This window comes from Barbus barbus, assembly GCF_936440315.1.
Source record: "Barbus barbus genome assembly, chromosome: 10".
Taxonomy (NCBI): domain Eukaryota; kingdom Metazoa; phylum Chordata; class Actinopteri; order Cypriniformes; family Cyprinidae; genus Barbus; species Barbus barbus.
Window position 1 is genome coordinate 13,850,782 of NC_136738.1, and position 21,819 is coordinate 13,872,600.

Sequence of the window (21,819 nt, forward strand, 5' to 3'; positions counted from 1 at the left end):
ATAGATGTGAGGGCATGAACCACGCTGTTCAAGGTGTCCATTAATTTGTGCTTGGAGTAATTGAATGTGTATTTTAAAACATTGAATCGCTATAGAAATCATGATTCATATGATTCTTAGCATTTTAAATCAATAACTTACCAGAATCAAGGATTCATGATTTAAAAATCCATGTTTGCACAAATCTAGGATTTGTAATAAATGCATTGAGAAAACGAGTGAATCATTACACCACTGGTAAGCAGTAATTGCTGAATTTGTTAAGTTTCAGTGAAGGATTTTTTTATTCATTTATTTATTTATTTTTTAATCATATTAAATTAATCAACAGGGCCGCTGCTAGCCAAATGGGTGCCCTAAGCAGAATTGTATTGTTGTGCCCCCTCCCTCAAATATTATGGAAGTAAAAAAATAAATAATTGTAATTAAATTGTAGAATTTACAAATTACAATTGTAGCTCTAGACAGTTACCTATGGCTATGATTTTAATACAGTTGTCTGATTGATTTTATAGTCTCAAGCATTCAGAAATCACGCAAAAGAAAATGAAGCAGTTTTACTACAGTAAAACCGTGGTTAATTTTTGTAAGGGTTGAGATGTCCACATGTTTTTGTTGAAGAAATTATAGAGGCTGTGTCATCTATAGCAAAACGGTGCCCAAAAATTAAAGATTAAGTGGATATTTTAATTAAATGTTTGGTGAATAGGCCTATTAAACAAGGATTTGATCATCCTGTAAGTGTGACAGCAGCAATTACCAGGACTTTGGCTCCCTTTGCAGGCATTTTTAATAATATGTAATATACATACATTAATTATTTTGTATTACATTGTGTTTTAACAGTGTTATTCAATGAAACCATATAATTATTAATTAACCAATCATTATTGCCTCATTGTTTTTATATAATACATTTTAAGTCATTTTAAAGACTGTTGTTGGCTTAGGTCTGTTTTTATAACCACACAAATTTATTTGTTGTTGGCTTAGGGCTGATTTTATAACCACACAAATTTATTTGTAGTAAAACCATGGCTAATTTTCTTAAGGGAACATTCTTAAGGGAACTCAGAGAGAATATTAGATGCGTTGGTGGTGGTGAAGTAATACTGAATCAACCTTAAGCATTAATTTTGTTCCAAGAATAGGAAAGATCCAACGTTAAAGATCAAAATAAGTGCTGCGAGATTGGTTGCTGCTGAGGCAAATAGATGCTCCTGATCTTTCTGTGCTGCATCTTTGCAATGGCTGTAGAAATGGTTGTTAATTCTTGATTTGGGTACAGCACAGACATGTTACAGGTAATAATATGATCAAAAAGTCATGGCAACAAACGACTTCCTAAGTCAGTTTAAGTTGATACGACTTTCACAATCAATGTGATTCAACTTAATTCATTTTTTACTGTTGCTTATTGTCATTGTAGGCTTAGGCTTATTTTTTCTATTAGTTTTAATGAATATACAAATTAATAAAATGAGTTTTATTTATTTTTTGTTACAAAATTTTCATTAATTTATTTTTAACACCGCACCCCCAGCCCCCATTTTTTCTTGGGCTACACACCAGGGGGTTCTGCAGCACCCCTACTTCCTGTGGTAATGTTCTGATCTTGCAAAAAAAAAATTGACTAGTTTGCAAAAGTCGTTTTTTTAAATGTGGAATACCTGAAAATTTCGCTAGGCTCACGAGCAAATCTGAGGGATGCGTTTTGTCCGGCATGAGCCAAGCATTCCAACGACATAAAACACTTGAGCCTGCGACTGACGGTTTAGGAGTTGGTTCGATTTCATACTTTTGATCGCTATAGCGCCCCCATCAGGCCAACTGTGGTGAGCTTTAAGTCATGTTGTGAGTGCTACCATCCCTCCAAGTTCCAAGTCTCTACAATTTACAGTTTGAGCTGCACGATCGGTTTTATGTGGAGATCACTGATCTGTGACCATTCTAACAATTACAATAGGGTTTCTAATAACAAGTCACAACTTGAGTAAGAAGCTGAATTAATCAAAAAACAATTAGTTTTGCCTGTAACAGTGGGGAGGTTTGCTGAATTCCCAATAAGAACAACCAATTGTATTCGAGAAAATGTATGTACTGAATTATATAATCTTTGCCATGCACCTATATAAACTATTGTGTTATTTTTTTCAGGGGGATATTCAAAGGCACTGTCTGGAGTCTGTCTATTACTGTTGCATAGCAGATTAGTTGAACACTAAAGGCCCCGATATACTTCAAACGAAATCGAAGAACGAACTGATATGACGTCATTTCGAACAAAATCAGGCCGAAACGATGTTTCTGGGGGAGTTCTTTTTGGCTCCTAAACACCTTTGAACTACCATTGGTCCGTGGCGATTACGCAATCGGTGGGTGTGTTCTGGAGCTCCACCTTCTTTGACTCGTAAATTGTTTCCCCCGACTCTGCAAACGTTACCAGTAGACGTGCTAGAGTATAAATTTGTATGCATCACCAGTAAATGCATTGGGAATATGTCGCCAGTAGATGAGACAACAGCAGGTATCGTAAATCAGGCGCACAGAGGAATTTCTACTATAGGGTGTACTCATTTATGCTTTGTATTGTAACTTTGGAGTTCTATTCTTTTGATTTTCTCTGGCTCATTGACTAACTGATTTATATATCAATTAATTAATTAATTAATTAATTCCTTAGGTTCTATACTGTTCCTAAAGGCTTTCTAATGTTTCCACTGCATTTCTGACCATTCACTGTTTGTTGTTTTCATTGTGGTTACAGTTTTGTCCTTTCGTGAATCCTAATTGATCCATCTACCATCAGCTTCTGTGGCTTGAATGACTCTCTAATGCAGTGGTTCTCAATCACATTCTTGGAGTACCCCCAACATTACACATTTAGCAAGTCACCTTACACTCCTGCAGAATAAATGTGCAGTGTTGGGGTACACCAGAAGTGTGGTTGGGAACCACTGCTCTAATAAACTCTTACATGAACTTAAGTTTGTGTCCACCCTTCACTCACCATTTCTTCAGTTTCTCAGTGTTGTTCTTCATCCTGTAGTGAGTAAAAAACAGTTAATGTTTATTAAAAGAGTTTTCATAGTATATAAAATATGAAGGTGCTTTGGATGGGAAAAGATGGGGACCATAGGATCCAGGTAACGTAGGTTATATAAAAAAAACATCTACCCTGGCTGCAATGAACATGATACATATATACACACACACACACACACATTGGATGTAATGCTGATGGAATGCCCAAAGTAATAACACTATCGGCAATAAACCATCAAAGCTATTCTTGCCTGAAATACCACTTGAAATCAAAGCATGTTAGCGAGTGCTACAGCACAACCCTGGACTGGAAACATTGGCCTTTTGCTGAAATGTATATGCATATATCATATATTAAGGGATCACTTAAAGTTACACCTTTTCATCTGAGCAAAAAGTAGAAGAAGAAGATGATGATGAAGAATAAACAAATTCACAGGCACATCATGTAATTAATTCAAAATTTTAGTGGATTGAGAGCCCTGATATATATTTGGCCTTTTGTTAGACATAACAGTGTAGAGGAGACAGGAAGCAATGAGAAGAGAAAGAGGGTCTTTCTGCTGCTTTTGACACTGTCAATCATCAGATTCTCCTGTCTACCCTCTCATCACTGGGCATCACTGGGATTCCACTTCACTGGTTTGAATACTATCTCACCTGTAGATCCTTCAGGGTGGCCTAGGGAGGGGAGGTATCCAAACCAGATCAACTGGTCACTGGAGTTTCTCAGGGATCGGTTCTTGGACCCCTCCTCTTCTCCACATACACTGCATCGCTGAATCCCATCATACATGCACATGGCTTCTCCTATCACTGCTACGCCGATGACACACAGCTCTATCTCTCTTTTCAACCAGATGACCCAACGGTAGCTGCACGGATCTCAGGCTGCCTGGCGGACATCTCGGCATGGATGAAAGAACATCACCTACAGCTCAACCTGGCAAAGACGGAACTTCTTGTCTTCCCTGCCACTCCGACTCTACAGCATGACTTCACAATTCAGTTAGGCTCATCAATGATTACCCCATCAACTTCGGTCAGAAATCTTGGTGTAATCTTTGATGACCAGCTGACTTTCAAAGAGCACATTGCAAAGACTGCTCGATCCTGCAGGTTTGCACTACACAACATCAGAAAGATCAGGCCCTTTCTGACAGAGCATGCTGCACAACTTCTTGTCCAGGCCCTTGCCGTTTCTAGACTGGACTACTGCAATGCTCTTCTTGCTGGTCTGCCATCAAACACAATCAAACCTCTACAAATGATTCAGAATGCAGCGGCACGACTGATCTTCAACGAGCCCAAAAGAGCGCATGTTACACCTCTCTTCATCTCCTTGCACTGGCTACCAGTGGCAGCTCGCATCAAGTTCAAGACACTGATGCTTGCATACAGAACGACCACAGGCTCAGCACCCTCCTACTTCCACTCACTATTACGAACCTACATCCCCTCCAGAAGTCTGAGATCTGCTAGTGAGCGACGCCTTGTGTTACCATCACAGAGAGGCTCAAAATCACTCTCCAGAACATTCTCGTTCACCATTCCTGGCTGGTGGAATAATCTTCCCACCCCTATCCGGAACGCTGGATCCCTGTCAATCTTCAAGCAGCAACTGAAAACTCATCTCGTTCGGCAGTACTTGACTTCATCCTAAATTCAAAAAAAATAAAAATAAAAATCTTTCCCTCTATCTTTCTCTCCCCTCCCACTTATTTGAGATTTGGTGTTACGAGCACTTCCTTTATCTGATTACCTCTTCAAGACGAATCGCTTTTTGTATTCCCCAACTGTAAGTCGCTTTGGATAAAAGCGTCTGCCAAATGACAATGTAAATGTAAATGTAAAAGGTCAAATACTCACATATCAAAAATCCCCTTCAGTGTTTCCTTCAGGTCTTCTTCTCTGAAATTATATCATAAGATATTAATATAATTATGTTTCAAAGAATGTACCATTAAAAGAAATGTACTGCATTGGCTTCCCTTGCCTTGCATAGCCCTGACATGTCCAGCTCTTTCTGTGCTGGAGACTATGTTCCCCTTCAGGAACTCAAGCTCCATCAAATGCTTTGGGAACGCCCCCTGTAAGACCACGTTCTGAATCATGTGTCAAATCAGTCCAATAGAGAAGCGAGATGTCACGGTGATGTGATATGAGCAACCAGGAAGCATAAAGGCGCATCTGGCAAGCGCACATCTTAGCGTCTTGCTCTTCAGCGAGCACGTCTTTGGTGTGTGTTTGTGTGTGTGTATGCAAAAGCACAAGCAGTCAATCAGGAGAAATCTCTGTATAGAAAGCGAATATCAGCATGCCTAAGTGTAAAACAAAATTTGTGTTCCTCCCTGCCCACGCTATCTCTCGGGTGGGGATACACATAATCATGTGCATCGTCTGTTTGGGAGTGGAGCATGCACGGGCAGCTCTTGAGGGGGCTGCCTGCCATGACTGTGAGCTTCTCCCGCTCCATGTGCTCCGCTCCTGCATGGCTGTCTTTGATGAAAGCGGCCAGGTTCGTGATCCTGCTGGGTCCGGCCCTGCTGTCGCTGAGGCACATCGTGTTATCGTGGGGATTGCAAGTGAATTTAGCGGAGAGATCAGAGACGGATGTGTCCTTATCTCGGTCCTCACCTGCTAGATCCACGGCCCCCTCTCAGGGATCGGAAGCCCGCCCTATGGTTTATTCACCCGGAGAGAGGGTCAGGCACTTCATCTGTCTTCCTCCGAGGAGGTTGATGTGATGAGCATTGACACGGAGGAGACTGTGGACTCGCCACCACAGTCCCTCACGTATGAGGAGCTTTTGGAAGTTGTGACTCATGCCGTAGCCAAACCGAACATCGAATGGCCAGCCGAGAAACAGGATGCTCGTCCCAAGAGCAAGCTGGACGAACGCTTCCTCAAAGCTAGTTCACAGCCTTCATGATAGGGCCTTCCATTCTTCCCCGAACTCCATGCTGAGGTTACGAGATCGTGGGATAAACCATACTCGTTCCGACTCTTCAGCCCAACTGTGTCATCACAGGGCTGAGTGAGAAGGGATATGGGGCGATGCCAGTGGTGGAGCATACGCTCGCGAGCTATTTCTCCCAGTCCTCAGCATCGTCAGTGAAGGCCCCGAAGCTTCCCACCAGGCTAATAAAACTGACATCCAGCCTGGTTGGGAAAGCTTATACGGCGGCAGGTCAGGCCAGTACGTGTCTGCACGCTATGGCGGTGTAGCAGGTGTACCAGGCCGACTTACTTAAAAGACCTGGACACGGGGCAGCGCTCTCAGTCAGGGTCCTCTAAACCAGTGGTTTTCAAACCCTGGGTCGTAACCCTCGGGTGGGTTGCGAGACTTAAAAAATGGGTCGCCAGGATGATTTAAGGAAAACATATGTATGTAACCAAGTTCAAGACTCAGGAAAGAAGCAAGTAAATAAACTTAAACAACAAAACGAAAGTGTTTGCACTCTCTTTTTGCAGGGTTGTACATTGTAGCAAATCAGAGAGATATCTGTTGATTTCTATAACGCAATGGCCAATCAGAGGAGTTTTAGTGAGTCCAGATAATAGATTTAGAATCCACTCACCGCTCAGAACGTGAGTGTTCTTGTTCAGTCCAGAGTTCTGGAAGATTGGGATGGGAATCCTCTGATTATAATGAACAAAATGTAGAGGTGATGTACATAAGAGATTTATTGTGCCGTGTTGACAGATTCATTGATTATAGTAGAATTTTCTGAGATCACGAGAAACTGAAATGAGTGACAGCTTTTTAAGGAAGCACACTTTGCGCGCTCTCTTTGCTGTATGTACCCTATTCTCCAACAAAAGTAAAATCTTTCCATGCCACGGGCATATGCCAGTCGATATGTCACCGCTACATGCGAATGGCACCGACAGCTGCCACTCGACATGTCAACGTTACATGTGACCCGGCACCATTATATGCGCATGGCACTTGACCCGGCGCAGTCATACGCGCATGACACTCGACCGGTCACTGTTATACGCGCATGACACTCGACCGGTCACTGTTATATGTGCATGGCACTCGACACGGCACTGTTATATGCGCATGGCACACAACCCAGTGCACATATAAAGATGATAGGTCGAGCGGCATGTGCATATGGCCGTGCGGGGTCGAGTGCCAATGCGCATATAATGGTGACAGGTTGGGTGCCATGCACATGTAGCGGTGACATGTCGAGTGTCATATGCCCGTGGCATGGAAAGATTTTACTCCCTCTCCAATTCTCCATTCAGAATCTGAATAAAAATTTTGTTTTTCATGCTGCTAAGAGGACCAGTGTGGTGTACTTGTTACAAACTTTCTTTCTTTCTTTATATATATATATATATATATATATATATATATATATACATTAGTGCTGTCAAATGATTAATCGCATCCGAAATAAAAGTTTTTGTTTACATAATACATGAGTGTGTACTGTGTACATTTATTATGTTTATATAAATACAAACACATGCATGTATATATTTAAGAAAAATATATGCTTATATTTTTTATCCAAAGTGACTTACAAATGAGGACAATGCAAATATAGATGTATTGTGTGTGTGTGTGTGTATTTTTTGTTGTTGTTGCAAATATGATTTATTCTAATGCAATATTCTCATCGGTTTTCTAACAGCTGTGACATAGGCTATAAATCTGCAAGTTTTTTTTATATTTGATCCAAGATATATTTTTTTAAGCCTTTATAGGCTTATTTTCCCACTAATCTCATTAACTTTCATTTAAAATTCTTAAATTTGATAAATTCAGTTACAACAATGTGATTGTCATTATCTATACGTTATCAAATTACATAATTTACACTGAAAAATACAACTACATTAAATTATAAGATTCTTTAAATAAAATTAAAAAACAAATGTAATATACAAACAAGAAATGTTGGTTGAAATTATAATTCCCTTCCAGAAACTTCAAGCTGCGTCAAAACGCATATGGGAACGCCATCAGCGTAACCGACGCTCTGAATATTGTCTACAACCAGTCTAATGGATGAGCGAGGCGTCACGGGTGGGGTGACGTCACGACCAGGTAGTATATAAGCACGTGCGGCGGAGCCGGCGTCAGCTTTCTGTCATTCAGCAAGCGCTCTGTGTGTTGTCAGTCTGATTTCTGTCTTGTCAGTCTTATTTAGTGTTGTCTGTCCTAAAAAAGATGCCTAAAGCAAAGGCCAAGACAGTGGGCGATCCCAGATCACGTTTCAGGTTGTGTGTTAGTCCTTGCCCTCGTTACTCACGGGTGGGGACACACACAATCTGTGCGTGGTCTGCCTGGGTGCAGAGCATGCGGCGTCGGCTCTCGAGGGAGCCGATTGCCCGCACTGTGAGCGGCTCTCGCTGCGCACACTCCGGACCCGGAGGGCTCTCTTCGAGGAGGGAGCCTTCGTGAGCTCCCCACGCGGTGCTGGTCCCGCTGCTGCTGAGGCAGAGCGGCGGCTGCACTCGTGGGGCTCACAGGCTGATCTGGCTGGCAAGAGTGAGACGGGCATGTTCCTATCTCCTCCCGTATCCGCCATATCTGACGCCCCGTCTCTCGGCTTGGAAGCGGTTCTCTTCCCCCCGAGACGAGGGCTCAACGCTTCGTCTCTCTTCCTCCTCCGAGGTTGATGTGACGAGCGTTGATGAGGTTTCGCCGCCTCTTTCGCCCCAGTTTAAGAGAGATGAGCTTTGTAAGCTGCAGTGTTTGCACAAGCATAAAAGGAATAAAGCCGGTCCCGCTTCTGCCGTAAAAAAAAAAAGAAAGAAAAAAAGGCAGAGCGGCGGCTGCGCTCGCGGGGCTCACAGAGAGGAAAAAAGGCTGATCTGGCTGGTGAGAGCCAGACGGGCATGTCCCTATCTCCTCCCGTATCCGCCAGATCTGACGCCCCGTCTCTCGGTTTGGAAGCGGTACTCTTCCCCCCGAGACGAGGGCTCAACGCTTCGTCTCTCTTCCTCTGAGGAGGTTGATGTGACAAGCGTTGGCGAGGTTTCGCCGCCTCTTTCGCCCCAGTTTAGGAGCCACTTCTACACAGAAGTTGAACAGACGCTTGCAAGCTATCTGTCACCCTCTACAGCATCGCCTTTGAAGGCTCCTGCTCTGCTTACAACATCTTTGGTGGGCAGAAGGTATGCGCGCTCTCTAAACTCAAGTGGCTGCTGGGCGGGCGCAGCCTCCTCCGCATACCAGCTCCTCGCGCAAAAGGTCCTGTTCCGGCCGCTTCTCTGAACCCAGAGGTCAGTCTCGAGAGACTGATTCCCTTAGAAGATCATTGGGCAGCGAGCTGCCGAATGTGTCTCTTTGGGTCCTGCCTTGCAGGTCTGGTTCGTTCAGAGGTCCTGACGGGTGAGCCCCAGGACTACGGAGGATGACCCCTACTGGGGTGGAGCGGCTTACACCACGGCACACGGTGACCGTCTCCCCTCGGTGCCCTCCGGGGATTTGTCTGTCAACCCTGCAGTTCCAGGGCACAGCAGGTCCCAGCGAGTGATTTTCTCAGAATTCCCCGCCGGTAGTTACTGCGGGCCTGAGAAACTCGCCTCAATTGCCAGATTTCGCGTCTCCCTCCGGAGCTCCGCAGTGAGACAGCGGTCTGGCCATTTCTCTGACACCAGAGGTCAGTCTCGAGAGACTGATTCCCTTAGTAGATCATCTGGCAGCCTGCAGCAACTGCCGGATGTGTCTCTTTGGGTCCTGCGGACGGTAGAGAATGGTTATTCCATCCAGTTCGATGGGCCACCTCCGCCGTTCAACGGGGTTTGCGTGACTGTGGTCCCCCCCGAGCGGGCTCTGGTTCTGGAACAAGAAGTCGATACTTTGCTGAGGAAGGAAGCCATCGAGTTGGTTCCTCCTCACGAAGTCCACGCCGGCTGCTACAGCCTGTACTTCATTGTTCCAAAGAAGTGTGGGGGGCTGAGGCCCATACTGTATTTGAGTCTTCTGAACCGCTCAGCCAGAAAGCTGAAGTTCAAGATGCTCACTGTCAGGCAGATCGTGTCTCAAATCAGATTTGTCACGACAGACCTCAAAGATGTCTATTTCCATGTACCCATCCTTCCCTCTCACAGGGAGTTCCTGAGGTTCGCTTTCGGGGGCAAAGCGTATCAGTATCGGGTTCTTCCCCTCAGCCTAGCACTCTCACCCCGCACTTTCACCAAGTGTGTGGATGCGGCACTGGTCCCGTTGCGACTGCAGGGCATCCGCATACTCAATTATATCGACGATTGGTCGATCCTCGCTCAATTAGAGCGGGCGGCGATTCGGCATCGAGGTGTCGTTCTCGCCCACATGAAAGATTTGGGGGGTTAAGACTAAACGCCAAGGAAAGTGTGATTTCTCCAGCTCAGAGAACCACTTATCCAGGTGTAGTGTGTAGGATTCGACCACGATGCAGGCTCGTTTGACTCCTGCTCGGATCGAGTCGATCCTCACGGCAGTCGAGAGAGTGTGAGAAGGCCAGCCATTCACTGTCAAGCAGTTTCAGAGACTGCTTGGGCTCATGGCAACTGCATCCAGCGTGATTCCTTCTGGCCTGCTGTACATGAGGCCCCTACAGTGGTGGCTCAAGACCAAGGGGGTCTCCCTGAGGGGAGACTCGCTCCGCGCTGTCAAAGTGTCACGCCGCTGTCCGTGCCTTAGACATGTGGAGGAATCCTTGGTTCTTGTCCCAGGGCCCGGTGCTGGGAGCTCCTTGTCGCTGCGTCTCGCTAGCGACGGACGCTTCCCTCACTGGTTGGGGTGCGGTCATGAGTGGCCACCCTGCCCGCGGTCTGTGGAGTGGTCGCCACCTGATGTGGCATATCAACCAGCGAGAGATCCTAGCTGTGTTCTGTGCGCTCAAGCACTTCCTCCCAGACCTAAGAGATCACCACGTGCTGGTGTGCACCGACAGCACGGCAGTGGTCTCTTACATCAACCACCAAGGAGGTCTGCGGTCGAGCCCCTTGTATAAGCTGGCACACCAGATCCTTGTGTGGTCCCAGGGCAAGCTCCTATCACTGAGAGCTGTGCACATTCCTGGGCATCTTTATATGGGAGCAGGCGTCCTGTCGAAACCGGGGCCGAGGCCCGGGGAATGGATGCTTCACCCGAGGGGTGAAGCAGATGTGGAAGGTTTTGGCCAGGCACAGGTGGACCTCTTCGCCACTCGAGAGTCAGCGCAATGTCCCCTCTGGTTCCTCCAGCTCCTCCGGGACTGGACGCTATGGTACAGACATGGCCGAGGCTCCGTCTGTACGCCTTCCCCCCGATCGCTCTGGTCCCGGGAGTTTTGGCAAGAGTGCGCCGGGACGCGGTCAGTCTACTGTTAATAGCGCCGTTCTGGCCGGGCCGAGTCTGGTTCTCGGACCTGATTTCTCTCCTCGACGTCACCCCATGGCCGGTGCCGATCAGGAGAGATCTCTTCTCACAGGCCAGGGGCACCTTTGTGCACCCTCGCCCGGAGTGGTGGAGGCTGTGGGCATGGCCCCTGAGGGGGCACAACTCATAGCTTCCGGTCTGTCAACCGAGGTTGTCGAGACCATCCTCCAATCCAGAGCTCCCTCCTGAAACTGTACGCCTTGAAGTGGAAACTCTTCACTTTTTTGTGAAGTTTTGACGCAGCTCGAAGTTCCTGGAAGGGAACGTACCAGGTTACGTATGTAACCCAGGTTCCCTGAAGGGAACGAGAACTGCGTCTCGTAGCCACACTTCCGGCATCCCTGCCAGCGCTTGCTTCATGACTTGAAGCTGACGCCGGCTCCGCCGCACGTGCTTATATACTTCCTGGTCGTGACGTCACCCCGCCCGTGACGCCTGGCCCATCCATTAGACTGGTTGTAGACAATATTCAGAGTGTCGGTTACGCTGATAGCGTTCTCATATGCGTTTTGACGCAACTCTCGTTCCCTTCAGGGAACCTGGGTTACATACGTAACCTGGTACGTTTTCATGAAATTAAAAAGCCAGTAGGTGCCAGTAGTGAGCATTTATTGAGTGAGTCATTGGGTCATTCATTCAAACAATTTGTTCAAACAACAGATTCGTCAGATGTTTATGCATGGGCTAATGAAACTTTGACTCAACCGATTCACTGAATTATTCAGCAATGAATCGGCAGGTGTTGTGAGATGCGCTGTGGTTCGCTAAAAATGTAAGTGACCTAATATTATTGTATTTGATCATTGAATTGTTTATAGAATTATTAAACAGTCGTAATGGTGAAAATGTTGAGTGATGTTGCCTAACTAACTGTATTTTATATATAAAAACTTTACATTTAGAATTTTTACCACAGTATGCCGAGTTTCTTAGTGTTGCACGTTTTGATTTCTCCTGGAGAGGCGACGTGAACCCCGCCCTTAGGAGCGCAACATCATACTGTCAATAGATGCATTATATACAGTAGCTATATCCACTATTCGCCACTTACTCTAAATGTAATAAAATCAGTATAATACTTGTGTTTTGGTGTTTACACAGTTATTTTTGTTTAGTGAAGTTTTAATCATGTTACTTGTCTGGCATTAAGGAAGCATTAAAGTCCAGCCCTGGAGTATATGTGCCGGGGCTCAGCCCCGGACGGCCCTGGCCCAATTTAAACCCTGTGTGTATATATATATATATATATACATACATACAGTATCTCACAGAAGTGAGTACACCCCTCACATTTTTGTAAATATTTTATTATATCTTTTCATGTGACAACACTGAAGAAATGACACTTACTACAATGTAAAGTACAGTACTACACTTACTTGCTACAATGTAAAGTATAGTACAGTGTACAACTTGTATAAACTTTGTACAACAGTGTACAACTTGTATAAACTTTGTACAACTGTCCCCTCAAAATAACTCAACACAGCCATTAATGTCTAAACTGCTGGCCACAAAAGTGAGTACACCCCTAAGTGAAAATGTCCAAATTGGGCCCAATTAGCCATTTTCTCTCCCCGATGTCATGTGACTCGTTAGTGTTACAAGGTCTCAGGTGTGAATGGGGAGCAGGTGTGTTAAATTTGGTGTTATCGCTCTCACTTCTCTCATACTGGTCATTGGAAGCTCAACATGGCACCTCATGGCAAAGAACTCTCTGAGGATCAGAAAAAAAGAATTGTTGCTCTAAATAAAGTTGGCTTAGGCTATAAGAAGATTGCCAAGACCCTGAAACTGAGCTGCAGCACGGTGGCCAAGACCATACAGCGGTTTAACAGGAGAGGTTCCACTCAGAACAGGTCTCGCCATGGTCGACCAAAGAAGTTGAGTGCACGTGCTCAGTGTCATATCCAGAGGTTGTTTTTGAGAAATAGATTTATGAGTGCTGCCAGCATTGCTGCAGAGGTTGAAGGGGTGGGGGGTCAGCCTGTCAGTGCTCAGACTATACGACGCACACTGCATCAAATTGGTCTGCATGGCTGTCGTCCCAGAAGGAAGCCTCTTCTAAAATTGATGCACAAGAAAGCCTGCAAACAGCTTGCTGAAGACAAGCAGACTAAGGACATGGATTACTGGAACCATGTCCTGTGGTCTGATGAGACCAAGATAAACTTATTTGGTTCAGAAGGTGTCAAGCATGTGTGGCGGCAATCGGGTGAGGAGTACAAAGACAAGTGTGTCTTGCCTACAGTCAAGCATGGTGGTGGGAGTGTCATGCTCTGAGGCTGAACGAGTGCTGCCGGCACTGGGGAGCTACAGTTCATTGAGGGAACCATGAATGCCAACATGTACTGTGACATACTGAAGCAGAGCATGATCCACAGGGCAGTATTCCAACATGATAACGACCTCAAACACACCTCCAAGACGACCACTGCTTTGCTAAAGAAGCTTAGGGTAAAGGTGATGGACTGGCCAAGCATGTCTCCAGACCTAAACCCTATTGAGCATCTGTGGGGCATCCTCAAACGGAAGGTGGAGGAGCGCAAGGTCTCTAACATCCACCAGCTCCGTGATGTCATCATAGAGGAGTGGTAGAGGACTCCAGTGGCAACCTGTGAAGCTCTGGTGAACTCCATGCCCAAGAGGGTTAAGGCAGTGCTGGAAAATAATGGAGGCCACACAAAATATTGACACATTGGGCCCAATTTAGACATTTTCACTTAGGGGAGTACTGACTTTTGTGGCCAGCGGTTTAGACATTAATGGCTGTGTTGAGTTATTTTGAGGGGACAGCAATTTTTTTTACTGTTACACAAGCAGTACACTCACTACTTTACATTGTAGCAAAGTGTCATTTATTAAGTGTTGTCACATGAAAAGATATAATAAAATATTTAGAAAAATGTGAGGGGTGTACTCACTTCTGTGAGATACTTTATATACTGTATTCTCCCTCACGCATCCAGCTCCGCTTGGGTTGGATGCCATGGTGCAGACATGGCCGAGGCTTCATCTGTACGCATCTGTACTCATAGCTGAGGTTGTTGAGACCTTATTCCAGTCCAGAGCTCCCGCCACGAGTAAACTGTATGCCATGAAGTGGAAACTTTTCACATCTTAGTGCGGACAGTGACTGCAAGACCCAGTCAACTGCCCAGTTGGTTCAGATCTGGAGTTTCTGCAGGAGCGATTCTCCACAGGGTTATCTCCTTCCACTCTGAAGGTTTAAATGGCGGCCATAGATGCTTACCACGCCCTTCAGGGTGGCCAGTCAGTGGGAAGACACTAGCTAGTTACACGTTTCCACTTCATCGCCAGGTCCCATTGTAATACAAGCCTTTTGTCCTACTCCCTTCCAGGAAGCAGGCCAGGAAAAATCAATCTGCTGTGTCCAGTGCGAGGAGTCCTCTGTCCTCCAGTCACCCATGGGGGTCAGAGTGCACTCAACTAGGGGTATGGTGGCCTCCAAGGCCTTATCAGTGGGCGTGGCACTTCAGGATGTTTGTGCTGCAGCAGGCTGGTCCTCTATGCACACATTCATCCGTTTCTACAGTCTGGACCTTGCATCTACCCCAGAGGCCCAAGTCCTCTCGTCTTGATGTGCTCACCAGATACACACCAGAAAGGGACTTGCTCGTATGGCGCAGTGGTTATTCTCGTTCCCAAAGCATTAGACACAGCTCAAGTTCCTGAAGGGGAAATTCTCGAGGTTACGTATGTAACCATGGTTCCCCAAAGGGAACGAGATGCTGCATCTCCCTGCCATACTCCCTGCAGGCGCTCGCTTCTGCATAAGCTAACATGTGCGCTTGCCGGATGCGCCTTAAGCTTCCTGGTTGCTCATGTCACCCCACTCGTGACATCTTGCTTCTCTATTTTCACACAGGCTTTTCACACATGCTTCAGAATGTGGTCTCGCCAGGGACAATCCCAAAGCGTTCGATGCAGCATCTCGTTCCCTTCGGGGAAGCATGGTTACATACATAACCTCGAGACATTTTCCCCTGTTGTGAAGTTTTGGTTTGTTTTCGTAAAAAATTTAAATAAAGGCCCATTTTACATTTGAGTCCTTACCTCTTCCCTCAACAGACAAAGACAGCACTTTTTTTACAGACTGGATGTAAGCTGTGGAGTATGCAGGGACATAGTCTTGCAGAGTCAGACTAAAGGCAGTTTCACACTGAGCGCGATGCGAAAAAACACAAACTATCTATAATGCTAAAATATAAATAGAGGTACTATTAGCATCAAGCTGCATTTGAAAATGTATGTAATTATTAATGTATTTGCTTAAAACCCACTTTAAACCATCATCCATATACTAGGCAGACATGCACTCTTTGTATGTTTAACACTACACTGCTTAAAATTTGTCATAAACATCCTTTATTGTTATAAAAATACCATGAACTGCATACAAAACACATACAGAAAATATATTGTCATAATCATGTGTCTATTTGCTTTCATATTTTGTGTGTAAAAATAATTTCACTCTATTTTTTTAATACGGAAGATCTTCTACTTCGATGTTTTTACGCTCATGCTCAATACAGTCTTCTGAGCTTTTAGCGCCACCACGTTGACCTTTTGGGTAACAGCAGTTGCTCTGGCCATGTGATGCTCAAATCTTTTTGGATGGCCCGTGTTTTCGCTTTGCGAAACATTTTTGGTGCGCAAATGTTTGCGGTCTATGTGTAAGCATCCATGGGAATCTGTTGTTTTATTCTAGCGTGCCATCGCATCCAATATTCGTTTCACTTTTTCGCACTCAGTGTGGAAAGACCTTAAAGGTATAAAGGTCTGATCCACTTTTAAATGACTTGACTAGTCACTTCTGGAATGTTACACCACAACATTTATATGCTGCCACATCAATGTTTTAGTAATTTGATTCAGCATAATACATACAGTAGCCATCTGCAGGCTTTCTCTGTTGATTTTAATTTAAATTAAAGTTTATTTTAATGTGTGTACATATACATACATACATATATATATACTATATTGCCAAAAGTATTGGGTCACCCCCCTTCTAATGAACATGTTTGTCTACTTTAATCAATCATGTCTTTTTGAACCGTGCCTTATACACAGAGGCACTGTCATGTTAGAATAGAAAAGGGTCCTGTCCAAACTGTTGCTATAAAATTAGAAGCACACAATTCCGTAGAATATCATTATATGCTTAAATATGAATATTTGTACTCATAGAAATTACTAGAGTAGTCAAACAAGTTTTTTTTTTTTTTTTTATCTGTGTTATTTTAATGTTTCGTTTTTTTTTTTTGACCACACTGATGTTGATCTGTCAGCATTAGGTGGGCTTAAATAGATCACACTTTACAACAGATTTAGTTCACAAACAACTGACAGTTTTGACCTAAATATGATTTTCAGTTACAATAATTAATCCTAAAATTCGAAATTAGTAACTTAATTTCGCAGCATACTGACAATAATGTTGTCATTTACTTCTGACATCTGACCCGCTGAAGGTAGATTACTTTTGTTTCTGAAGGGAATGCGCCCCCGATCTACCTAAATGTTTGCGCAAATCATTTGTGATCCAGCTATACCTACAGAAGTGAGTATAAGTTTTTGGGGGGTTTTTTTGTTTGTTTTATAAATGAATCTTTGCAAATTGCCTTTCCTAATAATGTGCAAGTTTCACAATGAATAAAAAGTCTAAAGTTGACAGTCTCTCAGAGAGCGTCTCGGTGAGCAGAGCTCATTTGCATTTAAAGGAACTTGCAACAAAAAGGCTTGCTGTAAACAGAGCTGTTTTTGACAAGGTAAAAAAAGGTGTTGGGTAACACTTTAGAATACCGTATCTTACTTACTGCATAAACTAAGAAGGAATTATTGAAGAACTGACAGGTAATTATTCATTAACACTTAACTCACTACTGTTACCTACTAAGGAAGATGTGTTAACTACTCAGTATGTAATACAATTTTATGATTGTGTTAAGTAACAGTTAGCTAATCAATAGCTAATGTATTCTGTCATACCTCCTGAAGAACTGCTATTAATTATAGTTAAGGTTCAAGAAAAATAACTATGACATAACTACCACTGAACAGTTATACGCAAATAGTCACTATAATAATCAGGATGTGGCCCACAAATCAAGTACTTCAGTAAAAGTATAGATAAAATATTACTCTGGTAAAATTATAAGTAGGCCTATTCATTTTCAAAATTACTTGAGTAAAAGGACAAGTACAAAGTACTACAGTAGCAACTTTGTTACAGTCCACTACTACTATTATTTTAAATTGAATGACTAATCGGTAACCAGTGCAATGAACGCAAGATAGGCATGATGTGATTCCTTCTGCGACTGCCTGTGAGCAAACGAGCAGCTGCCTTTTGGACCAGTTGTAGATGATGAATAGCTGCGACAGGCAGCCCGTAATATAACGAGTTACAATAGTTAAGTCACAAAGAAATTAAAGCATGAATTATAATCTCAAAACTCTTCCTGTTTAGGAAGGGTTGGACTTTTGCTAATCTTCGCAGATGGTAAAAGCTGGCACTCACAGTAGAATTAATTTGTTTATTCAGCTTTAGGTCGCTGTCCAGTATGAATCCCAGATCATTGACCTCAGAAGAGTAATAAGGGGAAAGTGAACAGGGATCAACAGTACTCAGATCGGTTTTCTCGTTAGGCCTAAACAGAACAATTTGAGTTTTATCGTCATTCAAATGCAGAAAATTATTGGTGAGCCATGCTTTCAATTCTTGGAGACAGGCTGTAAGTTGGTATAAAGCAGACTTGTCATTGCGCTTAAATGGTATGTAAAGCTGGGTATCGTCAGCATAGCAATGATATGACACACCAAATTTCCTAAAGATTGAACCAATGGGTAACATGTACAGCGAGAACAATAACGGCGCCAACGTTGATCCTTGAGGAACACCATATGAAGAATGTGCTACCGGAGAGGAATATTGCCCAATACTGACTGAAAATCTTCTATTAGATAAAAAGGACCAAAACAAATCAAGTACAGTGCCTCTAATACCAACGCAGTGCTCCAAGCGAGATAGCAGAATACTATGGTCAACAAAATCAAACACTGATCTGAGATCTAAAAGCACTAAGGCCATAGTATTACCAGAATCAGTAGATGTTAAAGCATCATTAAAAACCCTCAGAAGGGCAGACTCTGTGCTGTGTAAGTTTTTAAAACGATTTTTACAGTTAGTACTCAAATAGCTTTACCAACGGCAGATTAGAGATTGGTCTAAAGTAATCTACAGTATCAAGTGAGGGCTTCTTACAAATTGGTGTCACAGAAGCTACTTTAAAACATTCTGGTACAGTCCCTGTCTTTAGGCAGTTGTTAATAATCACTAGGTCTGAACCAATAGTATCAAAAATTTGTTTCAGAAATCGCGATGGAATAACATCAAAGAGAGAAAAGGTGGATTTGAATTTTAAGGTGATTTCTCTGCATGTCTGCATCGTAACCAATTTAAATTCACTCCATTGAGTAGTGGATAAAATGGGGTCTAAAACAAGATTTGCCATAATAGCTAACTGAGCCTTAGCATTGTTAACCAGGAGGTATGACAGAATACATTAGTTATTGATTAACTAACTGTCACTTAACACAATCATAAAATTATTTTACATACTGATTAGTTAACACATCTTCCTTAGTTAACAGTAGTGAGTTGTCTTAATTAATAATTAACTGTTAGTTCTTCAATACATCCTTATTAGTTATGCAGTAAGTAAGAAACAGTATTCTTAAGTGTTACCAGGTGTTGTTTTACACTACTATTGAGAAATTTCAACCAAAGTAGGCTACGTTATAGACTCTCATTAAGACTTCAAAGAATCATATCAAACTGTGGGAAATGGGCATCCGATGATGAATTTAGAGTAGATGCGCTTGATCACTTTTCCTGTGGCATGTTATGTTTTAATGATAGCAAGGAGTGCTATAGGTGCACAATAGTTCTTCTTTAAACTACTGTAACCTGCAGATCTCAAGTTATGAGAAGATACTTTAAAATACTTGTCAGTGATGCGTCAAGTCCCACGTCCTGATATTGCTGAGTTAGATGTGTTCCTAGGTCAGCGTATTTTGTTGACCCTGGAACAACACTGTAATCCAAACATTTTGTCTTGACTATACTGTATCCCTACACCTAAACCTAACCTTGTAATCCCTAAAATCAGAGGAAATAATAGATAAATTACACTGATGTACAAACACCAAACACTGATTGTAAGCCTAAACTTCACAAAAACTATAAACTGGTTCTTCAAAAATGTTAATCACAATGTTGTTCCAGGGTCAACAAAGATGTTGGTCCAGGAACATATCGCACTTTATAAAATCAGGTTCTGCGCGCAGAGTCAGACAGTACACTACAATAAATATAGGCATGTCTGTTTCCACTAAACATAGCTAAAAGAACTTCACCTTATCAGAAAAACTGCATAAAATAAATTTTATTTTAATTGTTTAAAACAATTGAAATAATATTTGGCCAGTGAAAAAGAATGAGATCAGCTCTAATCTAAAATATTTATCTGAGAACTGTTTTAAACAGTTCTGTTTTTATGGATATTTTGATATATTTATTTTAAAATATAATAAGGATACTGGATGACTTTTAGCAATAAAAATGTATGTGTTTGGCACAAATAGCTTTTATAGTCCACATCACATATTTCCTTAATGTCTTGTACCTTTGAGGGTGTTAAAAATGGTGTCACGTGGATGGGAATATGCATGGAAATGATTTGCAGATGAGGTTATGCATAGTAAAAATAGGCATTGCAAGCTCCATATGATGATTTCGAGGAGGAGATGGGGTGGAGATGCACATACGCACAATAAAGGGATTTTTGCATAGGTTCTGGCTTACGCATGGTTTTATAAATCTGAAAACGTTTGTGCGTACATACACTTTTAGAATGAAATCTAGAGTTTTATAAATGAGACCCCAAGACTGGATATCCATAGCCTCCAGGAACAGGGCTGGGAAACACTAAACAGCACTAAACATTTTCTAGGTATTCCATATCTAACACATCTGATTCAACTTTAGTAGAGACTGAAAAACCTGAATTGGGTTTGTTTGCTAAGGGAGACGTACAAAATGTGCAGTGAAGGGAGGCCTCCAGGGCGGGTTTGAAATCCCCTGGTTAAACTAGATTGTCCTTATTATAATTAAGAACTGAATGTTTTGGAGTTTTTAATCTGATGGTATTAAATATAAAATTCCCTGGGTTTGATTATTATTTACAATGGACAATGGTGCATTGTGTTTGTGTGCCTGATTATTTTAACACACCTGTCAATTCTGTTCCTTGTCACTACTGTCTGAAGATCAGTTAGACAGAGGAAATCACTGTTGAAATAATGCAGCTGAAGAATGCAGGCCAGAAGGAAGAAGGCTGGCAGTAAGATTCGTGCAAATAGTTCAATGGTGTCAAACTGTTCAAGCCCAATGTCTCGCAACCTGACACAGAGTGAACACATAAATTACATTATTTGTGCAAACTGCAGTGTAAAATTACTCATGCTACCTCTGAACAGCATTAAAATGTGTAAATACAGTGATTAAGTGACCAAACTGAAGAATTTGACTAATGGATACATTTCAGGGTTTGCAAGAGAAAAAACAAAAAACAAACTGTCAATATAAAGGTAAAATATGTCCCTGAAATCAATTTAAATAGGGAAATATTTAACCCACATGTCACTGTTTATGAATTACAAATTAATTATAATGTTTATGTGTCTACATGGCAGTACTTACCTCTCCTCTGGTATGCCTAAAATCTGTTGGAACAGGTTACAGACACTTTTAAACTGGTACATGTAGATCAGGATCAACGCAAGCATAGAGTATCCAACCACTACTGCCCAGAAATGCTTCAATACAGTCCTCCATACTTCATAATGTACCTGAACACAAGCATTACATCAATATTGAAGTCAAATAGAATTCACAACACATTTTACTTAAGTGTAATGTGGCACATTTCCAAGTGTAACTACATTCCATTAGAAAACTATATATATATATATATATATATATATATATATATATATATATATATATATATATATATATACCGTATAGTGCGTCTCAAAAACTTAGAATATCGTGAAATTTTTTTTTTTTTTACTTATTTCAAAAAGTAAAACTTTCATATAGTCTAGATGCATTACAAGTAAAGTAAAACATTTCAAAAAATGTTTTTTTTTTTTTTTTTTTTTTTTTTTTGACAATTAGAGCTTACAGCTCATAAATGTCAAAAATCCACTATCTCAAAATATTACAATATTTACATTCGAATTTCATTAAATGACCATACCTACAGTATAAATTCTGGGTATCTATTGTTCTTTGAAACCACAATACT

General features: G+C 42.4%; 1 protein-coding gene across 1 annotated transcript in view; it reads right to left on the bottom strand.

Annotated features, from left to right (window-relative positions):
- LOC306875608 (piezo-type mechanosensitive ion channel component 2) overlaps positions 1-21,819 on the bottom strand; it is a gene marked incomplete at both ends in the record, with an annotated part of 550,584 nt that overhangs the window by 380,207 nt on the left and 148,558 nt on the right. Inside the window, 4 exon segments of the mRNA XM_079426295.1 lie at positions 3,011-3,043; positions 4,915-4,956; positions 20,742-20,909; positions 21,210-21,358. Coding sequence (XP_079282421.1) covers positions 3,011-3,043; positions 4,915-4,956; positions 20,742-20,909; positions 21,210-21,358 — 392 coding nt within the window.